This window comes from Moschus berezovskii, chromosome 4 (genome assembly GCF_049115385.1).
Source record: "Moschus berezovskii isolate FMDL1 chromosome 4, NW_MosBer_1.0, whole genome shotgun sequence".
Classification (NCBI taxonomy): domain Eukaryota; kingdom Metazoa; phylum Chordata; class Mammalia; order Artiodactyla; family Moschidae; genus Moschus; species Moschus berezovskii.
This window is the reverse complement of record NC_142463.1, coordinates 92,569,880-92,583,271: the sequence shown is the minus strand read 5'-3', so window position 1 is coordinate 92,583,271 and position 13,392 is coordinate 92,569,880. Positions and strand designations below refer to the sequence as shown.

The following is a 13,392-nucleotide window of genomic DNA, read 5'->3' as shown; positions in this document are numbered from 1 at the left end:
CACAATGAAAAAGAGCATTATTTTCAAAAATGGTTTCATTGACTACATTTAGACAATGATAATGATCAACGGCCCCAGTAATGTTAATACTCCCAGTTATTGGACGGCCCTGTGAACAGTGTCAGGAATAAATTTTATAGTTTTTAGAACAGAATTACAGTTCTAGAAACAAAATAGAGAAAAATAAATTTTTTTTTTTTCAAAAACACAAAAGAGAGTAGTTCATCTCCTAAAACCATGGAATTCACCTTTACCCCTCAGTCAAAGACTAATTAGGGCCAAAGTGGGTAAATTAACAATCTAGCCTGTATACTGTCGTAACCCTAAAGACAGAAACAGTAAGGACCCTCACCCAGTGTCAGGTTTAATGTAATCTTCTTGGTCAGAAGTTCAAAAACTAAACATGAAAAATCCTTCTAACTTAAACCCATCAGGAAGTATAATTTCTTACCATTCACAGTCAGTTTGGCTTTGTGAGAATAGTTAGAACCAAAGTGATTCGTAATAATACACTGATATTTTCCTTCATCTGTGAAATTCACATTGAAAAGATGTAGGACACTAGTATATTCCAGAGCTTCTCCAGCCTGTTGCTGATAACGAACAAAATTCTCAATATCAGCATCATACAAGACTTCACTGTCTTTGCGCCACAGAGCAGACATGGGTGAATCACTGCTGCTCACCGCAGTGCATGTCAGAGTCACATTCACACCTCTCAGAGCAACTGTGGTTTCAGGATGAGTTCTTATCTGTGGCTTGAGCAAATCATCTAAGAGGAAAAGCAGGAGCCAAGTCACTGATTTATTTTTGCTACTACAGATTCAATTTTAAAACAAGTAATATAAAACTGCATGTTCTGTTGACAAAATGTCATGATAAGGTTGAAAGGGCCTACGGAACTAGAACCCAATCCCCTTATTTCAACATGAGGAAAATGACACCCAGAAGGGCCAATGACTTGCTCTAAGACATATAAATCAGCAGCTCAGCCTGGACTGGAACCCAGGTTTTCAAACTTCAGGGCTTAGTATTCTTTCCACCCTCCCTTACTGTCACTTACGCTTAGAATGCACTATCTTAAGTATTACCAGTTACTGGCAAAAGCAAAAACTTAAATTAGAATTTTAAATCAAGCTTTCATTCTATTATCCTTTGTATGTATGTGTTTGTGTATATATAACATATATATAAATAGTATTCTATTAATAAAACATACTATCTGAAAGTACTTTGTGCATAACTTTCAACTAAAACAGTGAAAAGTTTCAAATATGTCAAAAGTCCAACTGAAGACTGGCTTAGGACTGGTTAATAAACTATAGATTCATAAATAATACTATATTATTGAATTGATTCAGAGAAGCAGGTATGATTAAGAGAAGCAGCATTAACGAAATGTCTTTACTCAGTAACATTTCACTGTGTCATATATAGGGTATGTTTACATTTAAAACTAAGTAAAGTCAGAGGGCATTCATGGCAATGTAACTAGGTTCTTTGCTTTCTTCCTTAAAATTTGTTTTACAATTTTACAAATTTAAAATTTGTAAAAACAAGTTAAGTATTTTATGCACCTGAACTTCCAAATGTCCTAAGCATTTTTAAGTGATCTGGCAATGTACAGGTATCTAAATGCTACTAGCAACACAGATACACTGATCTAAAAGTTCCATTGTGTAAAAGTTAAGAATTAACTACTTTAAAGGAAATGTAGGTGTAAAAGAAAAATCTCCAAAATGAGAATACAGATGTATACTTTGAATGACGATTAAGCGTTAGAAGTAAGACAACTCGTCTATGACAGCTTGTCTATGTCCCCTCTTCTCCTCCAAAACCCTGCCAGAACTTGCTGCTTTTGTCTTAAGATGTATTAAAAGTAGAAAACAAATGAAATTGGTGCCTCCATACATTGTTGGTGACCACATAAACTAGTGTTATCTGTTTGAAAACTCCTGGGAGCACTTTTTCAAGATCTACTAAATATAAAATCATACTTTTGAATGAATTCATGAACAAACAAACTCATACTTTTTGACGCAGGAATCTTACTAGATATTTATTCTAAGGCTAACAATCCCCTAAAAAGAAAAGGCTTACATTCATAAAGATGCTATTATACTGACATTATTTTAAATGACTGTTTAAGAATACACAGAGGAAAAAAGACTGCCTAAGTAATATTAAGTCAAAGAACACAAAATTCAAGCTACAATTACAATATTAGAGAAAAAAATAAAAAAATGTAAACAGGCTAGTGGGAAAGCATTCTACTTTAAATTTTTTTAATCCTGTTGTTAAGACAGTAAAGAATAAGACACAAAATTTAAAACAAAAATACAAACCACAGACAAAATCTTTCAGATCCACATTCAGGATGCTTTGCCCTGCAAGCCATTCAGGGTGTGCACAGCTTACATTCACAGAATGTTGAAAGTTATTATCAACCAGCCACTGAAGCAACCACTTCAAATGGCAGTCACAGAGCAAACTGTTGGTGTTCAGAATCCTGTAGAAATAAAGCGGACAGTAACTGCTCTTTATTTTTCATTCCGAGTTTCTCCAGCATTAAAAGCTTACTACAAATCTATTCACTTTTCTTGCCAAAAAAATGCCTAACCTGACTAACCATAAGAAAACAAAATCAAGCGGTAAACCTTGTTTCCTGAAATATGACTGTGTGCTGAAAGACACTAACAAAAGGTGTTGGGGAATAAGGGTAAGGGATCTATTTTTAGTCTAAAGGAAACTGAAGACTCATTACAATCAAATGTAGAGTGAGATACTTCATTAAGAAAATATATCTACAAAGGACATTTTTTTGGACACTGGGGAAATCTAAGTATTGACTGCATATTAGATATTATTTTATCAATGTTAATTTCATTAGGTGTGATAATGGTTTTGTGGTTATGCAAGAAAATAACCTTGCATAGGAAATACATGCTAAGATATTTTAGAAGTAAAATGTCATGATGTCTGTAGCTTACTTTCAACTGGTTAAGGAAAGTAATAGTATACATATGTATATGAGTGTGTGCGGAAAGAGGGAGAGGGATGGAGAGAAAGGGAGGGAAAAGGAAGGAAGGAGGGAAGAGATAAAAATATGTAACAAATTTAGCAAATAGTTCAGAATTGATGAATCCAGGTAAACGGAATATGGATGTTCACTGTGCCTTCCTTTAAATTTTTGAGGTCTAAAAATTTTTCCAAAGAAATCTGGGGAAGAGCTTACTATATATATTAGAACAAAGAAGCAGCTTTGTTGTGGAGAGGGTATAATTATTCTCAAATTATTTCATCAAGATTAAAAACATTTCAGCCCTATGGCAACATGTACTACAACTTAAACTAAGAACCACTGAAAAATGGTTTGTGGTCATAATAGGCCTATAAAATACATTTGAAAAGTCAGTGTTTTCTTTTAATCACCCTTAAATGTCCCATCCCCTTGCAACTAGGCAAAGCAAGTGATTTTGACAATATTATAACCTGCTTTGTGTGCATCTCTAAAATCCTCAAGTAGTTTTACAGTTTGGTATAAAAATACCTAAGATCTGATTCCAAAGAAGTTTCAAACAGTCATTAAGGGTACCACAAAAGCCATATTTTATCAAAGGCAATTTTAAGTAAGCAGGTCAAAGACTACCTTCTGCATTTAAGAATTCTTATGCTATATGCATTCTTCATTGGAAGGACTGATGCTAAAGCTGAAACTCCATACTTTGGCCACCTCATGCGACGAGTTGACTCACTGGAAAAGACTCTGATGCTGGGAAGGATTGGGGGCGGGAGGAGAAGGGGACGACAGAGAATGAGATGGCTGGATGGCATCACCGACTCTGTGGACATGAGTTTGAGTGAACTCTGGGAGTTGGTGATGGACAGGGAGGCCTGGCGTGCTGTGATTCATGGGGTCGCAAAGAGTCGGACACGACTGAGCGACTGAACTGAACTGATGGATTCATTCACAGAGAAATATTTGAGACTACTATATGCCAGGACTGTTCTAGGCTGTGGCACTATCACCCTCACAAAGCATGTATATTTAGACTCAAGCAATAAGCAAACAAATGCAAAGTTAAGTCCTATCAAGGAAAAACAAAGCTGGGCAGAAACAGAAGGAAAGCAGCTACCACTTTAGAGACAGCAGCTACCAGTTTAGAGAAAGCAGTCAGGGAAAGATTTTTTGAAGAGATGGCATTTGGGCAAAGACCTGAAAGAATCAAGAAAGCAAATCACACGATCTGGGGTAAGAGTGTCACAAATGGAGGAAACTGCACAAACACCTTGAGGCCAATGCTTCGGAAAAGCATCTACTAGGACAAGCTCCAGGAAAAGAAAGGGGGCCACTAACGCCAGAGCACAGAAAGTGAAGGGACAAGGATGGGAATGAGCTCCAAGAGCTGGGCAAGAAGGACCAGGCCATCAAGTGCCTTTATAAACTGAGGAAAGAACCTGAGTTGTTCCTTTCCTACATGTGCTGGAATTCACTGGAAAGTTAAGAACAGAAGAATAATATGGTCTGATTTATGCTTTCTTAGGTATAATATAAGCTGGCTCATGAGACCTGGACTCATATCCTAATTTCACTACTTACCTTAGGCAAGATACTGAATACCTTCAAAATCTCAGTTTCTTTTTCTGGAAAATGGGATTGAGAATGCCTACCTCAAAGATTGTTTTGAATAAAGCATTTAGCACAGTGCCTGGCCACAGATACCACAGAATCCACATTAGTTCACCTCACTTCTTCTTTTGCATCTTTCCACTCTTCACAAGCTAATGAACGCTGTCTTGCCAATGGAGTACACCCTGTGTTTTCTCCACACGTATATGGAGAGATATACATCAAATACTAACAGTGGTTGTCTTTTGAGTACTGAGGATTCGGGGTCTTTCTCTCCCTTGGTTTAATTATCGAATTTTCTACCATAATTATATAACTTTAATGCAAAACAATTTTTAATTTATATTTGACTCTCCCATCTCCCCTCAATATTTTTGCAAAGCACTGTGAAGGATACAAAAAAATATCAAGAGATATTTCAATAAATGGTGATGTTGAATTCAGTATTATAAACATGACTTAAATTTAAGAGCAACTAAAGAGCAACTAAAACTTCTCAGTAAAGAAAATCAGTATTAGAATTCCTGCATTAGCAGCCTATTCAAACCAACTCACAAAAAGACCAAATGACTCTCTTAAGAATAAAACTACAATATTTGCTTTCACCTACTATATAAATTATATTTAAAACAGAGTTCTCTTTAGAATTAAAACTTTCTTGCCGGCCCTCAGATTATCACAACCAAAAAATGGTTGACTGATACACTGTTATGCAGTAAGTTGTGCCTTTTCAAGTTCAAGTGAGCCTGAAGAGAAATAACTCAAAATATGTCAAGAGACCAAAAAAAAAAAAAAAAAAAAAGCCACTTAAAAAAATCTGTCAGAAAGTAAGAAAAAATGATCTCCATATTTTAACTGTCGCTGTTATCTTAGTTACTCATCTCTTACTGTGTACCAGGCTCTGCATGAAACATCTTCTCAAAAGCTTCCTACAGCATTTGTGGAGGGAATCCTAACTATTCATGGCCTATTAGGCCCTACATGATCAGGTCAGCTTAACTCTCTGCCCTCATTTCCTACAACTTTTCCCCTTGCTCTTGTCTTCCAGCCACACCAGTGTGTCTGCCATTTTTCAAGCACAAAATGCAAGTTTCTACCTCTGGGTCTTTCACCTGCTCTTCCCTGTGCCCAGACTGCCCTTCACCCAGTATAAACTGGCTTGCCACTTCATCTCACTAAGGGCCTGCCTCTAAGGCTGTTATCTTTAAAAAAGACTTCCCTCACTATTTCAAATAACAATCCCTGTCACTCTGTACCACCTTTGACCCAGGTTTTTCTTCAGAACATTACCTGATGAGATATCATATGCCTACTTGTTCACAATTTATTTTCCCTTTAGAATTCACTGCAACATGCTGTGAGGACAGAGGCTTTGTCTTGTTCACTGCTGCATTTTTAGCATTTAGAACAGTATCCTACATAGCAAATGACAATAAATATTTCTCAAACAAACAAATTATCTCATTTTATCCTCACATAACCCTGAGAACAGTGCTATTCCCATTTTGAGAAGGGAAACTGAGTTCCCTTCTGAGTAGACAGTTTGAACTCACTTCCAGCGCATCACAAACTACATGTGGAGAAGGACCAGTTTTTCAAATTCTCTATCTGTTTTGATCACTACTTTAATAAAATTCAACAAAAGTGTCATAGTAATGTCAAACTGTTCTAAAGGTTTCTAAAACCGTGTGTTCTGAATTTCTGTCCTTATCTCGTCATGAATCCATTCTGGTCCACAGACCTCCCTTTGAGTAGCCTTCTGGCAAAGCAAGATAAGTTGATATACCCCCTGATTCTCACCAGTGGCTAAATATTCAAATCACCAGAGCTTAAAATTAATAGCACTGACCGACTAACAACCCTTCCCCTGGGAAATCCCCCCCGCTAGGAAATAAGAATAATTTTTTTAAAATCATGAATAAAAAATGGTTAAAATGATATGTATTTATCTATCATAACTATTCAATAGTTTTGGAACATTTTAGTAGTTTGAACAGATTACAGACATCCTCTCTGACCGTTAAAATCAAAGTGCTAGATCACCTCCAAAAAATTATGTAATATCTTAACTGTAACCCACCCCAAGGGAACACATGTCTCCAATAGTCCAAAAAGGAAGAAAGGAATAAAATAAGGAACAGAAGGATAAACATGAAGCATAAGGAGTAGTGCTAAGGTCTCTTTTAACTATAAGCATCAGCAGCATAGGAAAAGAAATAGAAAGTCTTGGAGCCACACACTCTGGGCTTTTCAATGTTGAGTTATTTTTAAATTACATCCAACCACCAAAATAACTGAATGTTAACACTTTCTTTTTTCCTGCCTGAATGGTGTGCTTTGGGAAATATCTGGGTCACATTCATCACACGTACACAACAAGCATGGATAACAATCTAATTAGTGACAAAAGATTTAAGTTACTTACAATTCTTTCAAGCGAGTCTGGGAAAAAGCATTTTCTTGGATAGACATTATAGCATTGTTGTTCAAATCTCTGAAATGAAGAGAAATGAAACATTCCCAGTCACCATTTCTATAATTAAGTTATATAAACATTTTAAATGGTCATGAAAACCTCTGCTAATAGCAAAGATTATTTATATACTAATCAAAATGAATGATAAATACTCACAGATGCTCAAGGGACTCAAGACCAATGAATGCTTTCTTTGTAACTGACTTAATCTGATTTCCTTGTAAGATTCTGAAATACAAACAAACCTTTCTAATAAAGCTCTCCACTAAACAAAATTAAGTTCATTAAAATAAACATTTACCTATAAAAAGTGAAAAGAAGCTTGAACATGCATTTTTAAGAAAGTTATGAATCTTTATTATCAACCAATGCAAAGCACAGAATAAAGGCGTCTATTAACATGTTGGTGCTCAATGGGGTACCTGTAAACAACTATCCTGACCACAGATAACACTTGTGGTTTTCAATAATAAACTGGATCATATTCCCAGTTTCTCCCTTCTCAGCAAAAGATCATTCAGTCAAAGAAATTCAGGCAAGTGTGAAGCCTTAGAGACATTCTTAATGGGAGATCTAAAATCTCACTTGAGAGAATTCTCTTTTGCTGGTTCAATTACTCATAAATCTCACATGATTAAAAAGATCACTAGTTCAATTGTGGTTTCAGTGCATTTCTTTTACTTAAATTGAAATTTTAGTTCCACAAATAACTTCTCTTTAAGTGACCTTAGGAATGCTCTTTCAGAGAAAGTGCCCCCACACACACACACAAAGAGAAAGAGAAAAAAAACCAAAACACACAAAAATGTTAATAAACAACAAAGCTCCTTCCTTTAGTGGATGAGTCAGAAGGCTGACTTTCTAGCCATAGCAAATAGATACAATCCAATCACATTTACAACTGATTCTTGACCTTCGTAAACATACATAAATGTGAAAAATACATACAATTTAGTGAGACTTGTGAGTCCAGCAAAGGCTTCACTAGCATCTTCTATGGCCCATGAAATTTCATTGTTTCTTAAGTTTCTACAAAAATGTCAAGGATAAACAGGTTATTTTAGTCAGCATGACCATCACACCATCAGGCATCACCCTGACATGGCAATGCTAATTTTCACCCTTATATTAAAGTTTATTTATTATAAACATTCAATTCCTCTTTTTAAAGAATACTGAGATAAGCATGTAAGCACTAATTCTCATAAGCTAAGAATTAAGCCAACCTTGATAAATACATTAAGCAATCTGCTAAGAGTATTAATCTTCCTAGTTAATAGTCTGTAACTGTGTTAGCATATTAGAAATTAGCCAAGGACCTACAAAAAAGCAGGAGGAATTCAAGATGCAAGGCGTATGGCTTACCAATCTGATTTCAGGATGAAATCAGATTTGGGGTGACCCACACCTTCCCCTGAGACCTCAAACCTGACAAAAACTAATGTCAATAGAGAGCTTCACAGCTCAACAGCAATTAAACATGACCCCTGGGAAGTAACAATGATATACCCATGTGCTAGAGTGATCACTCTGCTTTCTTTAAAAAGAAAAATATGGGTCTTTTAAAAATTCATTCTTCCATTCTCAGAGGACACGCAACTGCACCGCACCTTGTCCTCGTGGAAGAAATCCAGTTAAAGATATTTAGTCACTTTTGTTCCTTAAGTCATCTCAGAACAAAGCACAAAGCTTTTTGTTTTGTAAGACATATGTAAAGTTATGTGAATAATAGTAAGGAGACAGATCACTCTTCCCATTTAGCTATGTCTTTACTTGAAGTGAAAGCTATAAAAGATCATCTTATTTTACCAAAGAATAAACAACTGATGGCTCAACTCTGCAGGACTCTGCACTCCTTCGCAGAACTCACTCACCAAAGTGAGTAACAAGTATATCTACTCTGGCAAGAGCATTGATCCAAAGCCAGAATATTTCAAATCTGTTTCTAATTCTGCCTTAACTATCTTTGTAGCATTAGTTATTACTGCTGCAATTACTTTCCTAAGCTTTAATATTAAAAGTAATAATCAGTGCTGTAGTGAAAGAACCTGTCTGCCATCCCATGCACTGCCAAAAGGCTACAGCTGCTTCTAATATAAATTCCTAAAGAAATAAATTCCTAAGATTGCACTGATCTAATTTAACCTCTGATAATGTAGAAAAAAAATAATCATTTTTAATTTTTCAAGGTCAAATCTAAAGGAGGACTATTTCATTAAGTTAAAAAAAAAAATCAAACACACAGTTGTGCACCCAAAGACACTTTCACAAAATCATCATGCTCTGTCACTGATGATTAGGTGCCAAAGTTCGGAATCTGCCTCTTTTCTAAGTCCATTTATCAACTAAACCTGATGACCAAAGAGTCCCCTATTCAAGAACCTTAACAATCTACAAATTCTACTAATTACTCTTACTTTATTATGCTCTATGTTTGAGATTACTGTATCTCATTAAAATACCTCTTCATTCAATTATATTCCATGATAAAGATAAAACATTCAACTAACAGAACCACAGAGTTGAAAATGCCTTTTGCAACTATCTAATCCTATGTCCGTCCTTCCCTGAACAAAAAGATAAAGAAAAAACTAACACCCAGGAAAGGTTAAGTGATTCTGTTTGTCTGGCACTAAAGTAAAAAAATCACACGAGCTTTAGTATAAAAAAGACCTGGGTTCTAATCCTGGCCCAAACCTTTACAAGGGATATCACTTTAAATAAATCATTTTAATCTCCCTGAACTTCAGTCCCCCAATATGGAAAAGAGCAGTAATATCCTAATACTCTGAAAGCCCTTGACCCATATCAGATCATTAATAAATGTTATTTTTTTCTATCCAAAATCATGCAGCAAATTGTTAACAGTAGCAGGTCTCCTGCCAGGGGTGTTCCCATAATACATCCTGCATTCTTCTGAATGAAAAGCGGTAGTTCTGGAATACTACTATTAGCAGAAGGTCAGAAGAGAAAGAAAATGTGTGTTCTTGACACTAGCAATTGTGTATTATTCCACAGTAAGAGATGCTCTGTTGTTTAGTTAATTCAGAATTCAAATACAAGCTGAAATCACTAGAGATAAGTAAAATTTATGTATAGGGATAGAGATAAGCAAGACTGTCTTGCCCCACGACATAGGAGAGAAGAACTGCAAAATATTAACATACATAAATTTGTAGACTCATTAGTTATTTTGCTTCACTGCTTTAAAAAAAAGTCAGCAAAAAAAAACCGAAAAGGACAGATGTACTTACAGTGTTTGTAGATTGGAAAGAAACCTAAATACACCATCAGCAATGTGAGTGACTCTGTTGTCCCCTAAATTCAGTCTCTCCAATAAGCTCAGACCCACAAAGGCAGATTCATCCAGACGGGTCAACTGGTTATAGGACAAATCACTAAAAACAGGAAACATGGTAAACAAGGTAAAGAATTCACTCTCTTTCAGTTCAACTTTCATATTCTTACTCTACTTACATGATAAATTTAGGGCTTTCAAACTTCTAATAAAAAGGGATATTAGATCTCATTACTAGCCATGGGAATGACTTATTCAATCTGCTCTAGTCTCACAGCCCCCACTGAAATCCCATCCCACACTCACAGTTCAGACAGTCTTTGGCAGAACTCCCACGCATCAGGGCTGATTCTTTCAACAGCATTCTGGCTCACATAGAGCTGCTGTAACATTCGCAAGCCGTACAACCATCCCTTGTTCACTTCTGTAAGGTTATTATGCTCCAGTTCTCTGCAGAATTAGAGAAAGAAAGGAGGAAATATGTTTCAAACAAGGCACTGCAATGGCAGATTCCAAAATCTTCATTAAGGTTTGAACAGACAGCCATACACTTTTGCTCAACCCAAGTGAACAAATTCTTTTCATAAATATGTTACTTTAGATTTAGTGCAAGAAAGCGGTTGAGACTGTCTAAAATGTATCTATAAAACAAACTCACCAAAAGATATAGTATACCTGGTTCCAGATAAATTCTGATAATTTTTACCTACCAAACATTAAGGGAATACAAACACTTTAGATGAAATGTTTGGAAAAATGGTAACAAAAATACTGGTTAGATAACAAAGCTTAAAGTTTAACTTATTTCACATAAAAGCTAAAATACTTTGTTATAATAAAAGTTACTATCCTAGCTGTTTAGCACTGAAAAGTCCAAGACTCCTTTCCTAACTATCTCCTATTCTAGTTCAGAGTACTTACAATTCTTCCATGTTATCCAAGCCAAAAAAAGCTCCATCCTTAAGTTTGCTAATTCCATTCCGTTGCATTTTCAAAGATCTTAAGGAGTCAAGCCCTTGGAATGTGAGACCCTCCACAACTTTAATCCTGTTTCTTTTAAGTTCCCTTTTAAAAAAAAGTTTTACAGTCAGAAAACCGGTTTGCTGATTTGCCCTAATAATAATAAAAAGAAACAGACACTATAAAAAAAAAACGATCTTCTTATAATCCATCTGTTCAGTTACTCACAAGAACTGGAGGTGAGGTAGCTTGAAGATCTTGGGTGGAATCATGCTAATTCTGTTCCTGTTTAACTTCACCACTAATAAGGAACTTGACAAATTATCAAAGCAACCGGCCTCCAAGACGGTTATCCTATTATTACTCAAATTCCTAAAATGAACAAGGTAATGACATAAAAATTTAATGAAACTAAATAAACATTCTACCACCAGAAAGCAGCCCCAAGTCTATGACTGAGACCCAGTTCTACCACTTAACAACTGTAAGCAGCTTTACAAATCATGTAACTGCTTTGCTTCTTCAACACAAAACAAGGGTAATAGTGAACATGTTTTGTAAACTGTAAAACACTAGCATACATACTAATTATCATCATCATCACACAGAGTAAGCTGCTATTTAACAGACCACTACCATTTATCTTTTACAAAACTGTTAGTAAAACACAATCCACAATTAAATCTCAAAACTTGCCCTGGATACTTAATATTTTCTGTAAATAGGGTACTCTTTCTTCAAGGGCAGGGAAAAAACCCAAAAAAATCTAACCTAGGTTTGTTTCACACAAGCAAAATCACAATAAACGACAGACATATCTGGGAAGATAAGTATCAATGAAGAATAAACATGCACTTCAAAGTAAATCTAGTTTAAACTCTTATTTTACTTACAGATATTTAAGCTGCATTCGAGGAAATGAAGATGTCTTGATTTCTGATATTAGATTTGAGCTGAGATCTAAAGTCTCGAGAGCAGGGTAAAACTGGAACACTTCTGGATTTATTTCTGGGATTATATTATGAACTCTACAAAACAAAGATTACATTGAAGCTATTGCCAGGGATCCACCCTAGAGCACAAAAATAACTACGGTTAACAAGCGTCACTAAAACAAAAATAAAAAAACTGTGTACTATTCACAATTTAAGTAAAAGACCTGACATCTTATTTACTTACAATGAGAGGAGAGTAATATTAGAAGTTGGTTCTCCAAAATACGGGATTTCTGTTAGTTCATTATAATTCATTTTCCTGGATAGGAGGAAAAATAGATTTTAAAATTTAGTGAGGGAAATGTTACCTCTTGAGTTCTAGTTTCTAGCTAATACATATTCTTTAGAATAGATGCCACATTTGGAAAAAAGCCTATGACCGAGAATGAGTCAGACTAAATGTATTCTACTGAGAAATTAGAAACTTTAATAATTCCCAGCAAGGTTCTTTCAATAGTTATATAAGTTATTAAATACAGTTTTAAAATATACACACACAAATTTTTTTTAAGTTACTCAAAGTTAAGGAAAGCTGTTTGAGACCACAGACCTAACAGATTATCTCAGATTTAGTAGCAAATCTAATGCAATCACATTTCACCAACCTGGTTTTCAATCACTGAGCAACCTCAACAATCTAGAATACAGAAAAGAAGCCAGAAGTAAAATGCTTCCTATCAACCAAATGAAGTAACAAAGTCCATGCAATACATAATAAAGCTCATGCACTTCCCACGGAGCATTTTCCTTTCCTCAGGGCCTACTCTTTCAGCTAATAAGCTTGTTAACTGTTCATTCAGTCCACAGCAGATAAGACGTGGTCAATTTGAGGCAGGGAAGAAGAGAATGCAGAGACAATGAGAGTACGAAGTACCCTCTGTCACAAAGATATTCAAAAGAAAAACTCATCTGAGATTCTGGGGGTGTTTAGTACAGAGGAAAACAGTTGTGCCTCTGAGAATATCACAATGCAATAACTACATTAACAATATTTTAGAAAATCCTCTCCAAAAACTACATAATAATACATTTC

General features: G+C 35.4%; 1 protein-coding gene across 7 annotated transcripts in view; it reads right to left on the bottom strand.

The window, feature by feature from the left end:
- The window catches only part of LRIG2 (leucine rich repeats and immunoglobulin like domains 2), a 113,387-nt gene that overhangs the window by 54,777 nt on the left and 45,218 nt on the right, over positions 1 to 13,392 (bottom strand). For 5 of the 7 annotated variants that reach the window (XR_008682666.2, XM_055401546.2, XM_055401543.2 and 2 more), the window contains 11 exons: positions 12,544 to 12,618; positions 12,258 to 12,392; positions 11,593 to 11,736; positions 11,326 to 11,469; positions 10,711 to 10,854; positions 10,361 to 10,504; positions 8,055 to 8,135; positions 7,263 to 7,334; positions 7,056 to 7,124; positions 2,346 to 2,509; positions 452 to 772 (listed from right to left, as the gene is read on the bottom strand). Coding sequence is in view for 6 of the 7 variants with exons in the window: in XM_055401546.2 (XP_055257521.2) it covers positions 452 to 772; positions 2,346 to 2,509; positions 7,056 to 7,124; positions 7,263 to 7,334; positions 8,055 to 8,135; positions 10,361 to 10,504; positions 10,711 to 10,854; positions 11,326 to 11,469; positions 11,593 to 11,736; positions 12,258 to 12,392; positions 12,544 to 12,618 (1,493 nt within the window). In the remaining variant the exon portion in view is untranslated. Of the gene's footprint in view, positions 1 to 451; positions 773 to 2,345; positions 2,510 to 7,055; positions 7,125 to 7,262; positions 7,335 to 8,054; positions 8,136 to 10,360; positions 10,505 to 10,710; positions 10,855 to 11,325; positions 11,470 to 11,592; positions 11,737 to 12,257; positions 12,437 to 12,543; positions 12,619 to 13,392 lie in introns of all 7 variants that reach the window. The other 2 variants (XM_088835591.1, XM_055401544.2) reach the window with 2 other exon arrangements.